Source organism: Anneissia japonica, unplaced genomic scaffold, assembly GCF_011630105.1.
Source record: "Anneissia japonica isolate Jap-2015-1 unplaced genomic scaffold, ASM1163010v1 scaffold287740_len772037_cov194, whole genome shotgun sequence".
Lineage (NCBI taxonomy): Eukaryota > Metazoa > Echinodermata > Crinoidea > Comatulida > Comatulidae > Anneissia > Anneissia japonica.
The window spans coordinates 470,832-489,989 of NW_022736571.1; the positions used below are offsets into that span (position 1 = coordinate 470,832).

The 19,158-nt window shown below is 34.1% G+C and overlaps 1 protein-coding gene across 2 annotated transcripts in view; it reads left to right on the forward strand.

Annotated features, from left to right (window-relative positions):
- Nucleotides 1-19,158, forward strand: part of LOC117116818 — a 43,714-nt gene that overhangs the window by 15,003 nt on the left and 9,553 nt on the right. The window contains exons 4-9 of one of the 2 annotated variants that reach the window (XM_033260913.1): nt 2,021-2,092; nt 17,357-17,425; nt 17,620-17,766; nt 18,492-18,560; nt 18,700-18,774; nt 18,903-18,974. In XM_033260913.1, the coding sequence (XP_033116804.1) occupies nt 2,021-2,092; nt 17,357-17,425; nt 17,620-17,766; nt 18,492-18,560; nt 18,700-18,774; nt 18,903-18,974 (504 nt within the window). Of the gene's footprint in view, nt 1-2,020; nt 2,093-2,403; nt 2,432-17,356; nt 17,426-17,619; nt 17,767-18,491; nt 18,561-18,699; nt 18,775-18,902; nt 18,975-19,158 lie in introns of those variants that run through there. The other variant, XM_033260914.1, reaches the window with a different exon arrangement.

The following is a 19,158-nucleotide window of genomic DNA, read 5'->3' on the forward strand; positions in this document are numbered from 1 at the left end:
ATTGTGGGAAAATATTTGGGAAATCTGGTCAATTACCTAATGACATAATGGTATCATCTAAACCTTGTATATCTAGTGTTTCCCTGTTGGTATTTGCTTTGATGTGAATAGAAGTTGATATCCAGCCCCATACAACTCCCCCCCCCCCCCCCATCTAGATGTGTATATGATCGATGTGTCTAGCTACGGAGCTGCTATCCCGACTTCATTATCTCCATAAGGAACTTTCAAACTCATTAGAGAATTGCTTATTTTAGATTAGGAGCATACACGGTACTAAGGGAAGGCAAAGTAACACAGAAGAAAATACCATCTTCCTCTATGTAAAAGATGGACACTTGCATTCCTAAACTTTAAGTACCGTATATATGCTCGTGTATAAAGCGACTCGTGTATTAGACAACCCCCGAGTTTGAGCGCAGAATTTTGTAGGTCGAGAGTATAGACGACCCCCTGTTTCATCGTCGGACATTTAAATGTTCATCAAAGTCTTTCCCCCGTATTTAAAATTGTGTTCCTTGATATTATTATACCAACATTTAGTAGGTTCATTGCAGTAGTATATCCACGTGTTACCGACAACCTGCACAAAAGACGAACATGATTTGAAAAATGTGTTACAAGCTAGTTAGGATCCGATATAAAGGATCAGGTATCAATCATCCACCACTATATGCACTTTGTAGGTATACGACAATAAAGATACAATACGAGGTAATATAGTTATAATTGAGGTTTAATTTCTCAAACAAATGAACAAATGAGCATCTAACGTGTGGATGCACAGCGTCAAGATCAATACTACTTGAGACTTGGTTTCTCCAATGTATAAGCATCAAATGTATGGATGTACGGTGTCAAGAATACTACAGTTTCACCTACAGGCATACAATGCTACTACAATTTGGCATATAAACTATAAGGTAATAATTCCTAAGTACATCTAACGTATAGACACACAGCATAAAATAAAGTATTAAGGATATGTTATCAAGTCCTTGACTGACTACTGGCTTGGCCTGTGTACGCGTTGCTACCATACCACGCGTCCTTTAGCGATGTACATTGGACCACATCCAACCGGCTTAGCTTTACAATCTACAGCCCACGTGCTTGAATCGCTTGAAGCAATTCCTGCCGTCGTACCACAATCGCTCTACAAGGCTAGAACACCCAGGCTCAATCTGTTGCTAATTCCAGGATATCTCATTCAACGAGGTGTGTCTTTCAGTTGAATCTCACCCTCCAATGAGCAGAACTAGCCGCAATCTCGAAGACGATTTCCAGGTTACACCAACGTTTCACCATGGACCTAATAGGTCCATGGTTTCACGTTTCGCCCTAGTAGCCAACACTGAAGAGAGCCACTTCCACCTGTTGCACATTTATATACGCAATAAGCCAAGTATGGAAGGCCATCGATCCATAATAAATCGTAGGAAAGCCAACACGGCAAAATACTCGTGGCAAAATACTCGTAACAAAATGTATGTCGTGCATACCGATCCCCTATTTTTCGATCGTAATTGACTATTTTAGGCCTCGTCTTATACGCGACTATTTTATGTTTACTTTACAGTATACTCTTTAGATTTGTTTGCAATATTTTAAACAGTTTCAAGTTGGTAAAAAAAATATAAAGCAAACAACTGTTTCTTTAAAATGAATAATTGGTTGCCCCATGTTGTCTTTTGAGACCACTTTTATCTTCAGTCTTCATTTCGGGGTTGCAGGTTTGGTTACCCTCTAATTATGCTGCTTGGAGACCACTTCAAGCACATGGTCTCTATTCAGAGGTTTCTTAATTGAGACCGAATCCCGAGACCGCCCCAAATTTCAAATAAACAAAGTGGTTTCGAATTGGAGGGCGGACTGTAATTATTACCTCATCATAAACTGTGATGTAAAGAGAGGGCATAAACACCATCATGTTGTTTATTTTTTGTTTTTCACGGTCTTGTTCTACATTTTTTTACATTGTTGTAACGCAGTATTCCATTTCTTCTTATCTTCTTCATAGAGCATTATCGTCCAATAAATTGGTGCATATTGACTCTGAGGCATTTTCTGAGTTGGGAAAGTTAACGTGGTTGTAAGTAGTCAAATGCATTAAACTATAATCATTTTAAATACAATTTTAAGTATGTCTAAATACTTACACTTATATAAAAATGCAGTTCATTTCAATTTTCCCAGTTGCGCACACATGAAAATACAGATGCCAAAACAAATAAAGTTTCAAGCAATTTCGTATGTAAAATTGTTACAGTACTTAAATCATTTTCTGACAGCTAGACTATATACTGTATCACTGTCAAGATAGGTCATTATTTGACCCACAAGTAACATATCACTTTTGTCTGTTTCATTCAGGTTTGACTTCAGCTTTAACCTCTGCTCCCTGGTTTGATATTAAACCACACCAGTAACAGTAGGTCCTAGTCACTAGTATACTTTTGTATAATATAATACTGTACATAGGCTATTCTAGGCACATTTTACGTTTTGTTTTAAATTTCGTTAAGAATCACATTATCATTTTTTTTTCTTTTGCAAATTGACAAAAAGCGGTGATTGAATAGGATAGGGCTAGAGGCAGTTGTGTTGTCCTGTAAATTTCTTCCATAAAATACAAAAAGATTAACAAATGAAATGAAATTATATGTAATCATGTAGATTTATTTTACATAAAAAATAAACTGTCTCTATTCCAAAATATAAAATTCGCTTTCAAAACTGGATGAAATGTTATTGTTTATAGCCTACTCTAAATATTATGTGGAAAATTTCTTATGTAGGGATAAATTTATTCATTGTGTGACACAATTTTTGACCAATTTATGCATAAAATATAACTAAATGAAACTAAACAAATAAACTACTAAGTAATGTGCAGTGTGTACTGTATGTGAATCAGTTTTAAGCATAAAATTTGTAACTTTCAACATTTGGCTTCCAATATTTTTGGTGAAATTTTGAACTGAGTTGATCTAAACTAGTAAAAATATTTTCTATTAGGGCCTGTGCATTTTTGGCTTATAAAAAAAAAAAATAATTAGGGTCATGTTTAAACAATACATGAACTATATACTCCTAAACACAATGTATAATTTTGAATTACAATGAACCCATCTAAGATGTGACTGGATGCATTTTATACGAACCTAAATTCTGTAGCGTGGTCCCATGGTAAATAGTGAAGACCGTTTTAATCATAATAATGCGAACCCAACTTTCAAACACAATATTTAAGAAGTTGATCCCCAACAGTGAACCCATCTTTTTAAAAATATTTACCTTTTACACATAAATTTAAATTAAATATAGACCCATCTTGAAAAATAGAAAAATTAATTTTACGCATAAAGCCAAAAAAAAAAAAAACCCAACTTATTATTATCGTAACACATTGCATTATATACATTATGTTTTATTTTATGCTACTGTATTTTTATTACGGTATAATAATAAAATGTCTAATAGTTGCACAACAACAATTATTAAGATAATTATAAATATTTTAAACGTATTGTTCCATTAAAAATACCCTCCCCTAACAACAAAAAATCTTTTTTTTTACTTGCTTATTTTGATGTAACAAAAAAAATTAAAAAATGAACGTAGAAATGTGTATATTTTTAAAATTTGTACCCATAATTTACAGCGAAAACTGATAGAACCACCTCCAATCACTGGAAGTATTTTATTACATTTATTCAGAGTGGCACCAGTGGTGGAGTTTGGTGGAAGTAGGGGGTTGGGGAGTGAGCTGCCTGAGAAAAACAATTCGTCTGGGAGAAAACAGTTATATGTTTTTTAACATATTATGTTAAAATCTAAAATCTCTAAAATCCATTAGATAGTGTTTTTGTTTCGAGAGATTTGCCCATGAATTACTTTCGACTGATTTTGAGCAAAAGCTGACGACGTCGGCAAGTATCCAGGTTTCCTTTAAAAATCGCTAAACTGTCACTACGGTGTTTTCAGTGCAATTGCTGTACTGCGTAGCGTCCCGGCGCAACCGGGAAGGCTACCCGATTCAACTGACCAATCAGCATCACCGAAAGCTGTTGGCGATAGCATGTAGCGACTGTATGAAAAATATGCCTAAAACGTGGTTTAATTTCGTTTATTTGTCTCAAACCTCAACATGTACAAAATCAGATACAGCAAAAATAACTACAATAGCAAAAAAAAAAAAAAAAAGACTAAAAAAAAAAAGACAAGTGAGACAGGACTTTCCAAAAGTAGAATTACTGTAAGGACTGTCGAGTGAGGTCCTTTGACAAAAGCGAATGTACCTATCTTTAAAAATGCTGACCTTTTACACATAAAATCAAATCCAAGTATGGCACCATATTAAAAGGTAGACCAATTTATACAAAAAAAAAAGAAAGAAAATGAGAATTTTATTTAAAATTATTAACCCTTTGCATACATACATTATGTTTTATTTTTATGTTATAACTTATAGTGAATAAAAAAAATGTAATATTTGCAAACTAGTTTTCCTTAAATTTGGTACATTGTCGCTACCGTGTCTTCAGTGCAACCGCAGTGTACTACATAGCAGTTCTCAACGCAATTGGAAAGGCTCCCTGATTCGACCGAAAAAAATCAGCAAATCCGAAAGCTGTCAGCGATAGTAGCATGTAGCAAATGCATGGAAACCAAGGTTGACACTCTCGTCAGCAAGTCAGTCCCTGTCGGCGATATCCAATCCCCGTCAACCAAATCCTAGCATCACCCCTACGGGTAGGCCAAGTTTGAAACTTTTACAACATTTTTTGTGGTTAAGAAAAATACTGAAAAACTTGAAAAATCGAGCAAATCTGAAAGTCAGCAATGGAAATGGTGAATATCATGGTACATACTTTATAATTCACTGATTTTTTTGCTCAAATAACTTTTATATGATTATACTACTTTCTGAAAATAAGACAACTTGGCCATTGTGTGTTAATTTTACGGTTGGGGTTTCTTTTCTAAATAAAAAAAAAAAAAAATTGGAAAATCTTTAAAATGTACAGCTTTAGATTTATGTTAAAAGCAATGTCAATATTATTATTGAACAATATACAATAAGCTAGTTATAGTAAAATTTGACCACAATTAAATATTTTACAAATATTTTTTTCTATTTCTAAATAATATAAGGCCAAAATAGAAAAAAACAAACACACTTGTTTAGTGTCACCACCGGGCCGTAATTGTTGACCAAAAAATAAAATTTAGATTTTATTTTAAAAATAGGTATTGTCCAAGAAATGCAAGTCAAAATCAATACCAGTATATTTAAGTGATTAAAACAACAATTTCACAAACCAGGTGAAATATTTGTGTAGGCCTATTGAAAATGATTTTTGATTTCTGAATGAAATTTTAATTCTTTATTTTGATTTACTTTGTTCATGGAGTTAAAAATTATAAATATTAATATACTGTATCCTGTTACATTGTAAATAATAAACTTGCAAGTAAATATGGGAAATTTTGTGTTATTAATTTTTTAAGTTTTCTGAATATTACAGGAAAATTACTGTAACTCTGGCCAAGTACATTTTTATTATGGATTATTAGTGTTACAATAAGTAAAAAGGAATCATGTGGCTTTTAAATGACATAAAAAAACCCCGTACATTTTGAATCGTTTTTATATATAGGCCTATTATACCTGGGAGAAGGCAAATGTTTTCGACTGTGCTCATCGGCACAATTGTGAATGATGACCAAACGAGGACAACGGTGGCCCAAACGAGCGGAAAGTCCTAGGCCCAATACCCCCCCCCCACCACAAAATAATTACAGAACGAATTCGTCACTCCTCGTGTTTGTTGACGATTTTAGCTTGTAGGCCTAGGACATGAACAAGAGGACAATTTTTTTTAAAGTTCGCGCCTAATACGATCTAGTCTTTGCAGTGACTGACCTCCAGGTCCCTAATCCCTGAAAAAGTATACTATGGAACGCCATGCAAATAAGTAATATGGAACGCCATTTGTCCCAAAATCGATTTATTCTTAAGCATTTCAACTGATTAAGACAAAGATTAGGGACTGGAACCCAGTCTAACATGGAGGTCACATTTCAACTGATAAGCGCTTTTTTTGTGTTGCAGCTAAAAGTGCACAGCCAAAATCGGTTATTTGCTGTTCAAACACGCTATCCATTGCGTGTTTTCAATCGATTTTTTTAATCGCTTTTTTCAAACTTGTCCCGTTTCTACTGCAAGAATAAAAGCGATTTTTCGTAAAAGCGATTTTTAATCGATTATTTCTTTCCAGTAGAAAGAAGCCCCTAAGTATAAAACCCAAAACTGAGCAGAAACTTGTCATTACGACAATATTTTCTAGCAGTGCAATTTTATTCCCTGAATTCGACCTCAAGGTAGCTTCCTCATGGGCTAACGGTACACTGTGGGTGATCAGTCAAGCGCGTAACGGATTTGGAACAGTTCATTTGTAATTTAGGGGGTTCCACAACTACAAATTAAACGCCATAACATTTTCATATGGACTTTCAATTTTTAATCTAAACAACATACATAATTATCTAAATACCATTCAGTATCACATTTCTTGAGTAAAAATCTTTGGTAGATACAAAACAGTTTTATTTTTACCCTCAAAAGAAGACATATTCTACCCTGCTTTACAGTCTTCACCACTCACATGAACGTAGTCATGTACACATAAGAAAATGGAATCGACCATCTCAAACCAGTGAACCGCTCGAAAAGATGGGGTGTTTTACAAAAACTGACATTTATATACTACTCGTACTAAAAATCTATATGTTTTTACTGCATATAATTTACATCATTTGAATCTCTATCCTTTTCTTTTGCTTATGATCATAATTTTAGTGTTTAAAAATAAGGATAATTTAGTCATTTTATCTGTTTTTTCCAGAGTATATTTCAAGCTCTGCATTACGTGAGCGTCAGACTGCCATATGCTTGTAATGCTTAAGCATATGGTGAGGAGTTTTAGATGATTTTCATAAATCTGATTGGTCCGATAAAACTACTCAACCGATCAATCTTATATTTAGAATACATTTAGAAGACAAAAAGGGCTTTCGAATGGACTTTTCCCAAAAGAAATCAGCCCAAAACTTTCGACTGTAGAGGGATTTATGTTAAAAACAGCTGGGATATTTCGGCAGATTTCACTGTTTTTACGCTGAAAAAATACACGAGTGGGTTTGATAAAAATCAAAAGTCCAATAAAGGTGTTAACATTACACTTATAAATTTGTAATTGTTGTAATGATTATTAAATTCCGATCAGTTTTATCCTTTCCCAAAAAAATCGATGAAGTATTTGCGAAGTTATTACAAAAAAAAGTTGAAAAATGACCAAATTTAGTAGTTTTTGGCGACCTTCACTGCCGTTTTATCGAATTTAGACACGAAATATTGTCGTAATGGTGTGTTACAATTGTAACTCGCCGAATATGTTAATGGTAACTTGATATTTCCAGAGGGGCAAGGTAGGTCAGTCTGTCAAGATTGAGTGGAGTGCAAATAAAGTGATGGATGGCTATAGGAAAAACCTAATCCCAAGTTGACCTTTAAGCATATCACTGTCAGTTCAGAAAATCCTTACTAGGTTTTTGGCATGGCTACATATATTGAACCTTTTGCAGCATATGTAGTCATTCTAGCATTTGTATTCATGGTTGATTGACACAGCATATGTTAATATGTCTTCAGGTTAATTAGGCATGCCAATTTATGTAGCTGAATCGTATATTTAATGATCATTTACAGTTATGTAAATAGTTTATTGTATAAAGCAAATGAAAATAAACAAGGCATTTTTTTATATTTCTCACGCTGGAATCCCAATCACACTGAATTAGGGAAGATAGGTAACGGTTATGAAACTTTGATGAGAGCATTGCTTAGGCCTATTTAGTTTAATTTTGAGTAAAATAAAAATGGTTTTGCTTTTAGGTTTCCATTTTCGTATACAGGTTTCCATTTTCAAATATAAAGAAAAGCACCACCACCACCATTTATTTTTATATAAATCATCCTATCCAACAATTACTTTCCTTTGTGAGTACGTTCCTTTGTACGTAAAAAATCAATGTACATTTGTGAATTGCAATAACTTTTTGAATAATGGTTGTGTAAGGTAATACAGTATTTTCATTTTCAGTCAAAAAAATCAGAGGCGGATCCAGAAATTTATGAAAGGGGAGGTGGGGGTGGGGGTAAGGGGTTCTGAGAAGTGCAGGGATGTTGTTATGCAGGGTGGAGGTGGGCGGCGCCGCCCACTCTTGACGTCTTGCGCCCATCCTAAACTTATTTTTAAGGCCTTCCGCCCAGCCTCATACAAATTCTCTTGCCCCCTTAAAATCATGAAGAAACACAAGTTTTTGCTCCATAAACCGTATTTTCCGGTGAATAAGCCGCAATTTGTATACGCGATTTTCCCCTCGAAGTTTGGGGTGCGGCCTATACACCGGTCGTTAACCTACTCCCAAAAAGTTCAGATCGCGAACCGCAGCGAAAATCAGGCGCCGTCTGTCTAGCTTGGGCCCATGCCCAACGTAGGTCTCCTACCTCCTACACCAGGTCCGACGGTGTCGCCCAAAGAGAAGCCTACATTACGCAAGCCCGTAGCCAGTGGGGTTCGTAGGGTTCGAACGAACCCCCCTTTTTCCTGAAATGCCCTTTTTTGACTAAAAGTGCTAGCCTCAGGCTCTACAACACAAGAAAGTTTTCCTTTTCACCCCAAACAAGTAAGGCCTAGCTAAGCTGACGACGATATTTTGGCCTAAAATTTAACCTACATAATGAGTAAATCATTTTTTAAAAGACATTTTACATCCCCTTTCCGCTAGCTTATTCAGCCGATCTATAGGCCAACGTAGGTCTCCTTGCTGCTACTAGGTTGTATTTATTTTTATGTAGAAGATAAAAAACTTTCGCGTCACGTCTAGGCAATTACCGATTCGAACGCAACACTAACGCGTTTTTCGAGTTTCTGTCAATATAAATCATAGAGATATAATAATACTAGAGCGCTAACCGCAATGTATTCGATGTTCGAAATACGCAGGGGTGTGTGTGTGTACCATCCAAGATGGCTGCGCATAGATTTTTAGCCAATCAAATTTCGCCTAAGCACCATCATTTGCAGTTGTGCCCTCAACTTACACAGAAAGTTCAGTACAGCTGGTTACCCGTATGTTTGAAAATCGAGCGTTACGGTGTATGGGTGTAATGCACACGATTTTAATTTTCATTCCTTGGTCTTTTATTTTTGAATAAGATGCTCCACTTGGCCTAGTTTTGGCTACGATAATTTAATAATTTGTTATTACCATTACTCATTATCATTAATGAAATAATAGTCAGTCAGAGGGCTTATTTATAGTAATAATATGTATACTAAGCCTGAGGGTGGCGCTTTACTACGGCGGCGGCCATCTGGGATGGTTCACATACATAACTCTGCATTGCTTCGCCATCTTGTCAGCACTCTAGTTGTTTAATAGCTCTATGATATAAATACAGACTATTTTTTTAAAGACGCGTTTCGCGTCTAGGCAACCACCAGTTCAAACGCCCCCACTAACGCGTTTGTCACTGATTTCGGACACAGTTCGCTTCTTCTTCTAATCCAGTAGATTCAATATCACTAAATTACTTTATTGTCACCAAAGAATACAGGGACTGGTTCAAAAATTTGTGTATGTTATATTTTCCTCTTTTTTGTATGTAACATAATTATTTATTTTTGTGGCTGTAAATATGTATATATGTAAATGAATACCAATGCAGTTTTAGTATGGCTTTTTCTTTAATTAAAAGTACATTTATGACCAGAAACCTTCACTGAAAATACCGGGATGGTGTCCGGTAATTGTAATAAAAAGAACTAACGAGCAAATTTGTCCCAGTGCTCTTTGTTTCCTGTATTTCTTCTGTTAATGTGTAAATTAGTTGGTACAAAACAACATCCAAAAGGAGGCAAATTTACTATTTATGATTACAATTTGGAGATTGTACCATACCAAGATCATGCCATTTTGCCAGTAACTAAAATAATTTGCTCTTTTTGTTGTTGCTGATGGGTGTATATTAGAGCAATTAAATAAGGTGTGTGTATGTAAAGAATACTGTAGCTTCCAGGAGCTTCGCCCCATGGACCCCCCACCAAGGGCCCTAGGCGGCCCCCTCTCCTCCAGTCTGGTGTGCTTGCTTCGTTCGCAAGTGCCCTTTTATCTAAAAAAGAATTAATCCCCCTCTTTAATTTCTGGCTACGGGCTTGTTACGTATGTGTCTAGGCCTAGGTACACCAGGTCCGTCAATCTTAGCCGTTAAAGTATACTAAAACACTAATAGAACACACAGAACACCTTCAAATAATAGCACAGGTAAGTGGCCGATATGCCACAACTATCTCAGCTTGCTCAATGTTTACTGACAGTCGCGAAAACAACATAAAGAACTTTTCTAGGCAGCTCGCGATAGAAACAAAATGTCGGGAAAGTTTGACCCGACGCATGCGCAAATAAAATTTTCGACTTAAAAACGACTCAAAACTGGTGGTAGGGGGTGTATGTTTTATCGACTACAGCTTACATTTTTCATCTAACCGAAAAAAAAAACAAACAAACATTTTTTGCACAATTGCATGTCCACCAGCAACTATCGAGCACAACCTGCCGCGATGCACTGTTTCGGAGCCTATTTGTTTACAAATATGCTGACCTCTTTTGGTTGCATATCTCATATACACTTTTTACATGTGAAACATTACATTAGTTCCATGTGACCTAAGGTCACAAAGAAACTAATAAAAGATGTAATGTGATATAAAGTTGACTGTTAATTTGACAGCAAATTTACAAAAGAAACAAATTAATTTTTTCCACATTTATTTCATTTATTTATGTTAATATAAGTTCAAAAACAGACAAAGAGAGTTGTACAGCCACAATACTTTATAGCAAGATACCTGTATCTTGGCCTACAAACATCTGAATTACCCATAATACTCGACTCCAGCGCGCGTGCCATTATTATAAATTGAGAAGTATGAGGAAAGGCGTGCGAAGCAGGGGTGACGCCAGCGGGGGGGGGGGCAGCAAGGCCCCCGTAGGGAAGAGCTTTTGAAACAATCACTACTAATTACTAACATCAATCTTGATGAAGTATCTTTTCAGTTAAATAAAGTTGTAAATTATTGAAAAGCTAATAAGATTACTTCGACCAAAACAAATTACATTATTTTTCAAGGCCGGAAAGAAACAATTACTACATACGGGAATAATGTCCTCAATATTAAACGCATTGAGGAGGTATCAGAAGCTGATTTTATTTGACTCACAATGGACAAAAACTTAACTTGGAAAAGTCATATTGAGAAAATAAGGTCCATAATAATAATTAAAAAAAAGAAAGTCGGAAATATATTTAAGTTAAGACATATACTTCCACAAACTATTTTTATATTAATATACAAATTGTTATACAACCACATATCGCATTGACTAGAGGTGTGGGGCAGCACTTACCCATCTTATTTACAACCTATCATGCTACTCCAAAAATGGCACTAAGAGTAATAACATTCATTACCGCTCGTTTCCTTCCTTTGTTTAACAAATTGAGATGTTTTTAAGTTACGCAAATTATGTACTTTATCTCTTTATTTATGTTTGATCTCTATTTTGATAAATTGCCTTAAGATTTAAATAAATATTTTACACTCATCACACATCCATATGAAACTAGTCAGAAATCAAAAGGAATTCTATATCAGCCAAAGGCTGCCAGTACATCTGGACAATTTTCGTTTACCTCTGTAGGCACCAAATTTTGGAATAAAATACCAGTACATTATTCGTGAAATTATACACAGAAACACCTTCAAAACCAAATTCAAAGACTTTTTACTACAATAAAAGGTTGTAACTTAGATATCAATTTGGAGTTAAAATGACTCCTTCCTGTGCATTGTATTCACAGAAACTGACCAATTGACCAATTGAAGGCCGCGCAAATTAGGCTTGAAGACCCTATAATCTGAACAATAGCCCTAGTCTCGGTATAAACAATCAGGAAGATTAGTTTGCTCAGATCGTTAATGTTACTGAGCGCAATATCCTTTGTGGTTTACCGCTAACGAGAAGCGCTTTATCCAAAGTTTATCATTGACGGGTTATTTCTCATGAGAAAATATATGCTTGTAATAAATTGTCCGCATAAAGAGAGAAATACCAAGTAAATTCCATAAAGTTCATTATACACACATAATATAGGCTTGTGGTTATACTGCACATGGAGGAAGGTTCTCCATGTACTATATAAATAACTATTATTATCATAAATGAGTTATTTTTTTAATTGTAAAAGCACAGGCTATTTCTTTCTATTTTAGAATAAGCATATACTTAAAAATAAAATATAAAAATAAACTAGACACTGCAGTATTTCTCTTTGTATGCGGATTTATAACAATGTTTATTTCTGCAATTTTCTCCTGGTTGTAAGAAAGCGCAACACTATATAAATAACTATAATATCATAATGTGTTGTTTTTTTTTAATTGTAAACTCACAGGCTATTTCTTTCTATTTTAGAATAAGAATATACTTAAAAATAAAATATAAAAATAAACTAGACACTGCAATAATTATCTTTTTATTCGGATTTATAACAATGTTTATTTCTGCAATTTTCTCCTGGTTGTAAGAAAGCGCATGGACGATTATTTGAAATAAAATACAGTAAACTAATAATTAAATTTTAAACTGGAAAGTAAATTCAATCAAGAAAAAATTCTGGTGTAGTAGGCCTACTAGTACAAATCTGTGTAAAAAAACCCACCAAAATAATATAAATATTCGACATTCCCAAAGGTGGCAAAAGGCCGGGTGGCAACGGGCCTGGGTGGCAAAGGGCTTAGGGTGGCAACGGGCCGGGTGGCAAAAGGCCTGGTGGCAAAATGCCGGGTGGCAATAGGCCTGGGTGGCTACCGGCCTAGCGTGGCAAAAGACCGGGTGGCTAAAGGCCGGGTGGCTAAAGACCGGGTGGCAACAGTACTGGCCTGGGATGTCAAAAGGTCGGGTGGCAAAAGGCCGGGTGGCAACGGACCGGGTGGCAAAAGGCCGGGTGGCAACGGGCCGGAACCTCTTTGTTATAATTAATTTATTAATTTGATTTAAATGATGTTGAGCACGAGAGGCATGAAGTTGCCTCTTTTTAACCTCCTTTTATAAAAAAAAAAAAAGAAAAAAAGAAAAACCAAATTATATCATTTTGGTTTTCCATCAAAATTTTGTTATTTTGGATAATAAAGAAAGAAGAGAAAGAACTGATTAATCTCATCATTAACGACCAGAGCAACCCCCCCGATTGTTTATACCATGACAGGATAATTGTTCAGGGTGTTTAGGTCTTCATGTCTAATGTGCGTAGTGTGTATTCAGGGAAATGTCCAACTGACCAAATTGCCGTCAGTTTATGAATTGTTTTTTTTTTTTTTAATAAACCAATAATTTTTATTTCTCTGACTGAATTTTCCGCGCTATTCCATACCTTAACCCCTATATAACATATACTATGTCTGTCTCTTATACACATCTAGATGTGTATAATTTTTTTTTTTTTTTTTTTTTTTTTTTTTTTTTTGTAAGGCAGTAATATAATTTTTTTTTAAATTTTTAGTATCATAATTATGTGTGGATTCAATTGTGAAAAAGTAAATGTCAAAGGCAATTGGAAGCTGTTTGTTGTAAAATTGATAAAGGAGTATTGCCAAATGTTTTTCATAAAGGTCAAATATATTTAATGTATTAGTTTGTTTAAATAGTGGTTGTAAAGAATACTGATAGTGGAATTTGAATATAATTCGCAGTGCTTTTTTCTGGAGGATATGAAGTCTGTTTAGTCTGAACTGAAGGGGCCCCATACTACTATTGCATATGTTAAATGAGGCAGAAAGTTGGTTTATATATTTGCAGTAGTATTGTGTAAGGTAAAAAAAATATTTAAAATTTATTCAATGTTCCTATTACCCTTGAAAATTTGTTTGCAATTCCATCGATATGGTTATAGAAGGAAAGAAATTCGTCTGGGTAAACGTCTAAAAACTTGGCATGGGTTAGCTCTTCAAATACAGAATTATTAATAGATAGTTGAATGTTTGTGAAATCAGTGGTATTATTACACCCCATAAAGATTACATATTTAGTTTTCTTAGTATTGACTGTGCCCTCAACCATGTTGACAGGCGTTGTAATTCACAGTTCAATACGTTACTTGCAACTACATAGCTATGATGTTTGAGAAATATGCTTGTATCATCCGCGAATATAATAAGTTCTACGTCTTGCATACCAAAAAAAGTGTCATTGATAAATAATAAAAATAAAAGGGGACCAATAATGATCCCTGTGGAACACCAAGTGTTATTGATTTATGCGTATCAATGGTAACACACTGTGTTCTGTGGTTCAGAAAACTCCTGAACCCGTCTAATACAATATCTCGTATACCATAAATCCCGTTTTTTAAAATCATTAATCTGTGATCGATAGTATCGAATGCAGAGAAACACCTATAATAAATGATAGTTCTCAATGGTTGACGTTGGTTTTTTTTTCTAAAGTTTGTAACAAGGCGTGTATTGTTGAATGTTGTTGAGGAAACCCATATTTAGAATGGTTTATTATGCTATATTTATTAAGGTATGAAATGGGTTGATCATAGACAACTCTTTCATATACAATATTTTGAAAAGGTAGGGTAAATTGATATGGGTCGATATTAATGTTTTGTTTATCGCCACTTTTGAATACATGTATAATAGTTTTAGCAATTTTAAGTTTATCGGGGAAACTGCCAGTTGCTAAAACATGATATTTATTGGTGATGTTTTTGAGGCAAATATAAGACTACAGTAAATATATTCAGTGTGCAATGGGTACTCCGTTATGTGGTGGCGTTAGAGACAGGTACGGAAACAGGCTGCTCATACATTTGTTGACGAGAGACATGCGCAGTGACGTAAGCTGCGAAACAGACTGCGATATTTTTTTAGATCTGAGCATGCTGTACAGAATAACAAAGGAGATTTATTCATGTGACGTAAGCGACTCGCGACACATGGCTAAACAGGTACTGATTTGCAGTGGTTTTTGGCTGTTTTTTTTTCGTTGTTATCCAATGTTCAGCCTAAAAAGTAGCGAAATGTGGTCGTGACATATGAAAACCCCAGTGGGAGGCGGGGGAGGGGCGAGGGTGGTGCGTGTACACCGGTACTCCCCGAATCCTAAAGCCTGCAATCATGATATAGAATGACAATATAAGTAGTAAGAAGAACAATGAGAAACCTCTAGATACTTTAAAAATGCTTAGAAAGCTATGGTTATACACAGACGATGGAAAATACCAGTTTTTGATTTTTTGGTCGCTGAATGATAATAATATATTTGCCAAATGCTAAAGTCGCACAATGATGTAGTTGTCAAATGCTAGAGTCGTAGAATGATAAATTCGCCTACCGCGAATAATAAATATCGCAGCAAAAATGATATTTGCGCCAAAGGAAAAGACGCCGCAGAAGGCACTATGGGCTATTATCCTTTTGGCACTCTATAGAGTACTACAGTGTCACGTGATACTACGCCATTTACTTCATGGACAAACCCATTAATCTCAATTTCTAACGTAATTATTAACATGTTGTATCTTACTTTTTCCTTGTAAATTTTAATTGATGATTAAATGTATTCGATAACTAATATAATGCGAGCCTTTGTATTTTTAGTACAATTTAATAGAAAAAATATTAGATTTTAAAATGCCTATTCCAGAAAGCCTATGAAGTCGTTCAGGCGTAATGAAAGGTACCCAACGTCTTTTGACAACAGAGAGCGCAACCTTGCGTCGTAGCGACACGACTGCGGTACTCTAGCTATAGTCTCACCAGGCTGTTACCTGGTCTCACTAACGTCGCGTTAGTCGTGAAATTGGTTTTCATTTTATTTGTATTATTATTGCTATTATTATTATTATTATTATTATTATTATTATTATTATTATTATTATTATTATTATTATTATTATTATAGTAATAATAATGATAAAATAATAATATTATTATTAATATAATTACAGTTATTATTAATTATTGTTATTATTATTATTATTATTATTACTATCATCATTATTTGATATTATTTTTTTTTTTTGCACTGGGTTGGCTAGCACTGTGGTCACTTCCCATGTTGGAACTTTTTCATGCTTTGCCGAAGCATAGACCATAATATCAAGGGTGTGCCTTCTATTATTTAGTGTCAATCTAGGGTAGGGTGTGCATGTGATGACCAATTTAAGTAATTTAAGGGCAAACAGTCTAAACACCAGATATTAAAAAAAAACGGACCAATTGACCTAAAGGAAACTTTCGCGAAAGTTAACCAAGTTACAAGTAAAGAATTGTTATGTGTTGTGGACGATGAAGTTAAGGGTGTAAATTTAAGGGTCATTTACATTGTTGGTGTCTCTTTAAAAATAAATCAGTGGGTATAATTAAAACTTGTATAACAGTTTTTCCAGGTCTAGTAAAGAAATTATTAAATTTTTGTGACAATCTTGAGTAACGTGTGGATTTGAGAACCATTCCAAGGAAAACATCCCAGACCAGATATTTCGAAAACTAATCAACTGATCTGAATAAAACATTTTGGTAAAGTTTAACGTTGTTACAAGAAAGAAATGAGTATGTGTTGAGGACGATCCAGTTTAGGGTGTAAATTTGAGGGTCATTTAAATTTTAGACGTCCCCGACCTAATATAATTTTAAATCAATGGGTATTTAAAATGAAACTTTCTATAACAGTTTGTCAAAGTTAGTAAAGTAAGGATAATTTTTCTTTGTGACAAATTGGAGTAGGGTGTAGATACAGTATGAAAACCATTCAAAGGAACCATCTCAGATCAGATATTTCAAAAACGATTAACTAATATGAATGAAACTTTCAAAAAAAGTTTAACCAAGTTACAAGGAAGAAATTATTATGTGTTAGGGACGATCCAGTTGAGGTAGTAAATGTGAGGGTCATTTAAATTTTTGAGGTATCTTTAAAAAAAAATCATGGATAAAAGTGAAACTTTTGCAGACTATTATTATTATTATTATTATTATTATTATTATTATTTTATTATTATTATTTAATATCATTATTATCATTATTATTATTATTATTAATAGGACTAGAATTATTATTTATTACTTAAGAATTATCTGCAACAATATTGCAAATGTTTACATAACTGATGTAATATGGTGTTTCTACTAATTAAACCTTCTATTCTAATTTACAGGGTATTGGATAATAACTTATTAAAAGAAATTCCGGTCGCTCTTTATAATCTCGACATATCGAGTACTTTGTAAGTATTCTTACCATACGTACCAATGCCACTATATTCTACAGCTTGGCTCAATTACTTCAAAGTATAATGTGTAGTTTTTATATGCACATAACTTTGTAAATGTGTTCAAAACTTGGAATACACTGATTATAAGAACCTGAAAATTCAATTAATAAAATTCATCACATTTATATTTTCCTCATTATTTCTAGAATCATCAGTATGAACTCAATCGACTTCAGCTCACATCCCAATAGAAGCATAATTGCCCACTCGCCGAGAACATTGATTATTGCAAAAAATGAAATACAATCAATTTCAAGAAATCATTTTTGTAGTTTAAAATCCCTGGAAAGGATGTAAGTGTTTTCTTTTAAGGGATTTAACTTACTATATCAAGAATGAGCCCATTAGTGTAGCTATTGCTAGGCTTTTCCATTCACACACCACCTGCATTATGTAGACAATGGGTCTAGATTTTTATAATATGTCCACGTAATTATGTTTTCCCGTAAATTAGCCCATTTGTAAAAATGTATAGTTAGGCCTAACATTAGTTAGATTTTACTCCTATAATGGATTCATTATTTAGTTTTTACAAATGAAGTGGGTTCTTTCACAAACAAACGTGTGTGCTGCCTCTTGATTTTTTTTTTCGTGCCCTGTGTGTATGTGAAATCCCTTGACTTTTGTTTTGTTCCACTTATAACTTGTCCTTTTCGGCACAATACACTTGGTATTTGCACTTCGTCCCTTGATTTTTGCACTGTGGCACTTTACTTTTACTGTGCCAATTGACTCTTGCTCTGTGCCATTTGTGTTTGTTTCCTTTTGACTTTTGCACTTCGCTACTCATGGTTTTCCGTTTTGTCATTCCAAAACTATCTCAAACAAAAGTTGTATAGGTTTGCAAAATTGACTGCAAAAGCATAGCAACAGTATGGACAAAAGAAGTTATATATTTGGCCTAACTTGTTAGTGAAAGTAATAATTAATGAAATAAAGAAATAATATTGATATAAGAATTATGTTTATTTATCTTATTGGACTAATACATTTAAATTGTTTTTTTCCAATTCTAAAGATTCATTTACATGAATAAGATATCATTTATAGAAAATGGATCGTTCAATGGAACCAGTCTCACGCATTTGTAAGTACATTTGTATAACTAATGGAAAGCGCTAATTGGAAATAATACTAATAAAATATTGAATTATAATTTGTAAAAAAAATATATAAATATATGTCCTAAATAGTGTAGTAATGTATTCTAACAATCATTTTTTTAGATATATATATGGAAATAGTCTCCATAAAATCACAGGTGGAATGTTCAAAGTAGGCACTGGTTCACTTCAATATCTGTAAGTAAAATATCAAGGTAGATTTACACCGAATCAAAATTTGGTTTCTATAGCTAACGAAACGAAAAATGAATATCAAATCAGTAGTAAAGAATAGAAGTAAAGTAATGTATATTGTTTCCTTCCAGATACCTATTTAATAATCCAATTGAAAACATCGACCAAGGCGCATTGTCCAATCTGGCTCCGAATGCAACAGTGTAAGCATAAACTAACTGTTAACATGTATCAAATATTCAAGTATTTATTATCTCATGTTGGTTACGGTATACCACAGTTTGCATACCGTACTCAATATGTATACTTACAGGCATATTTTATGCTAAATATTGTGTAAAGCCAATTAATGCTTAACTTGTAATGCACTTGTCAATTGTAGCCCCC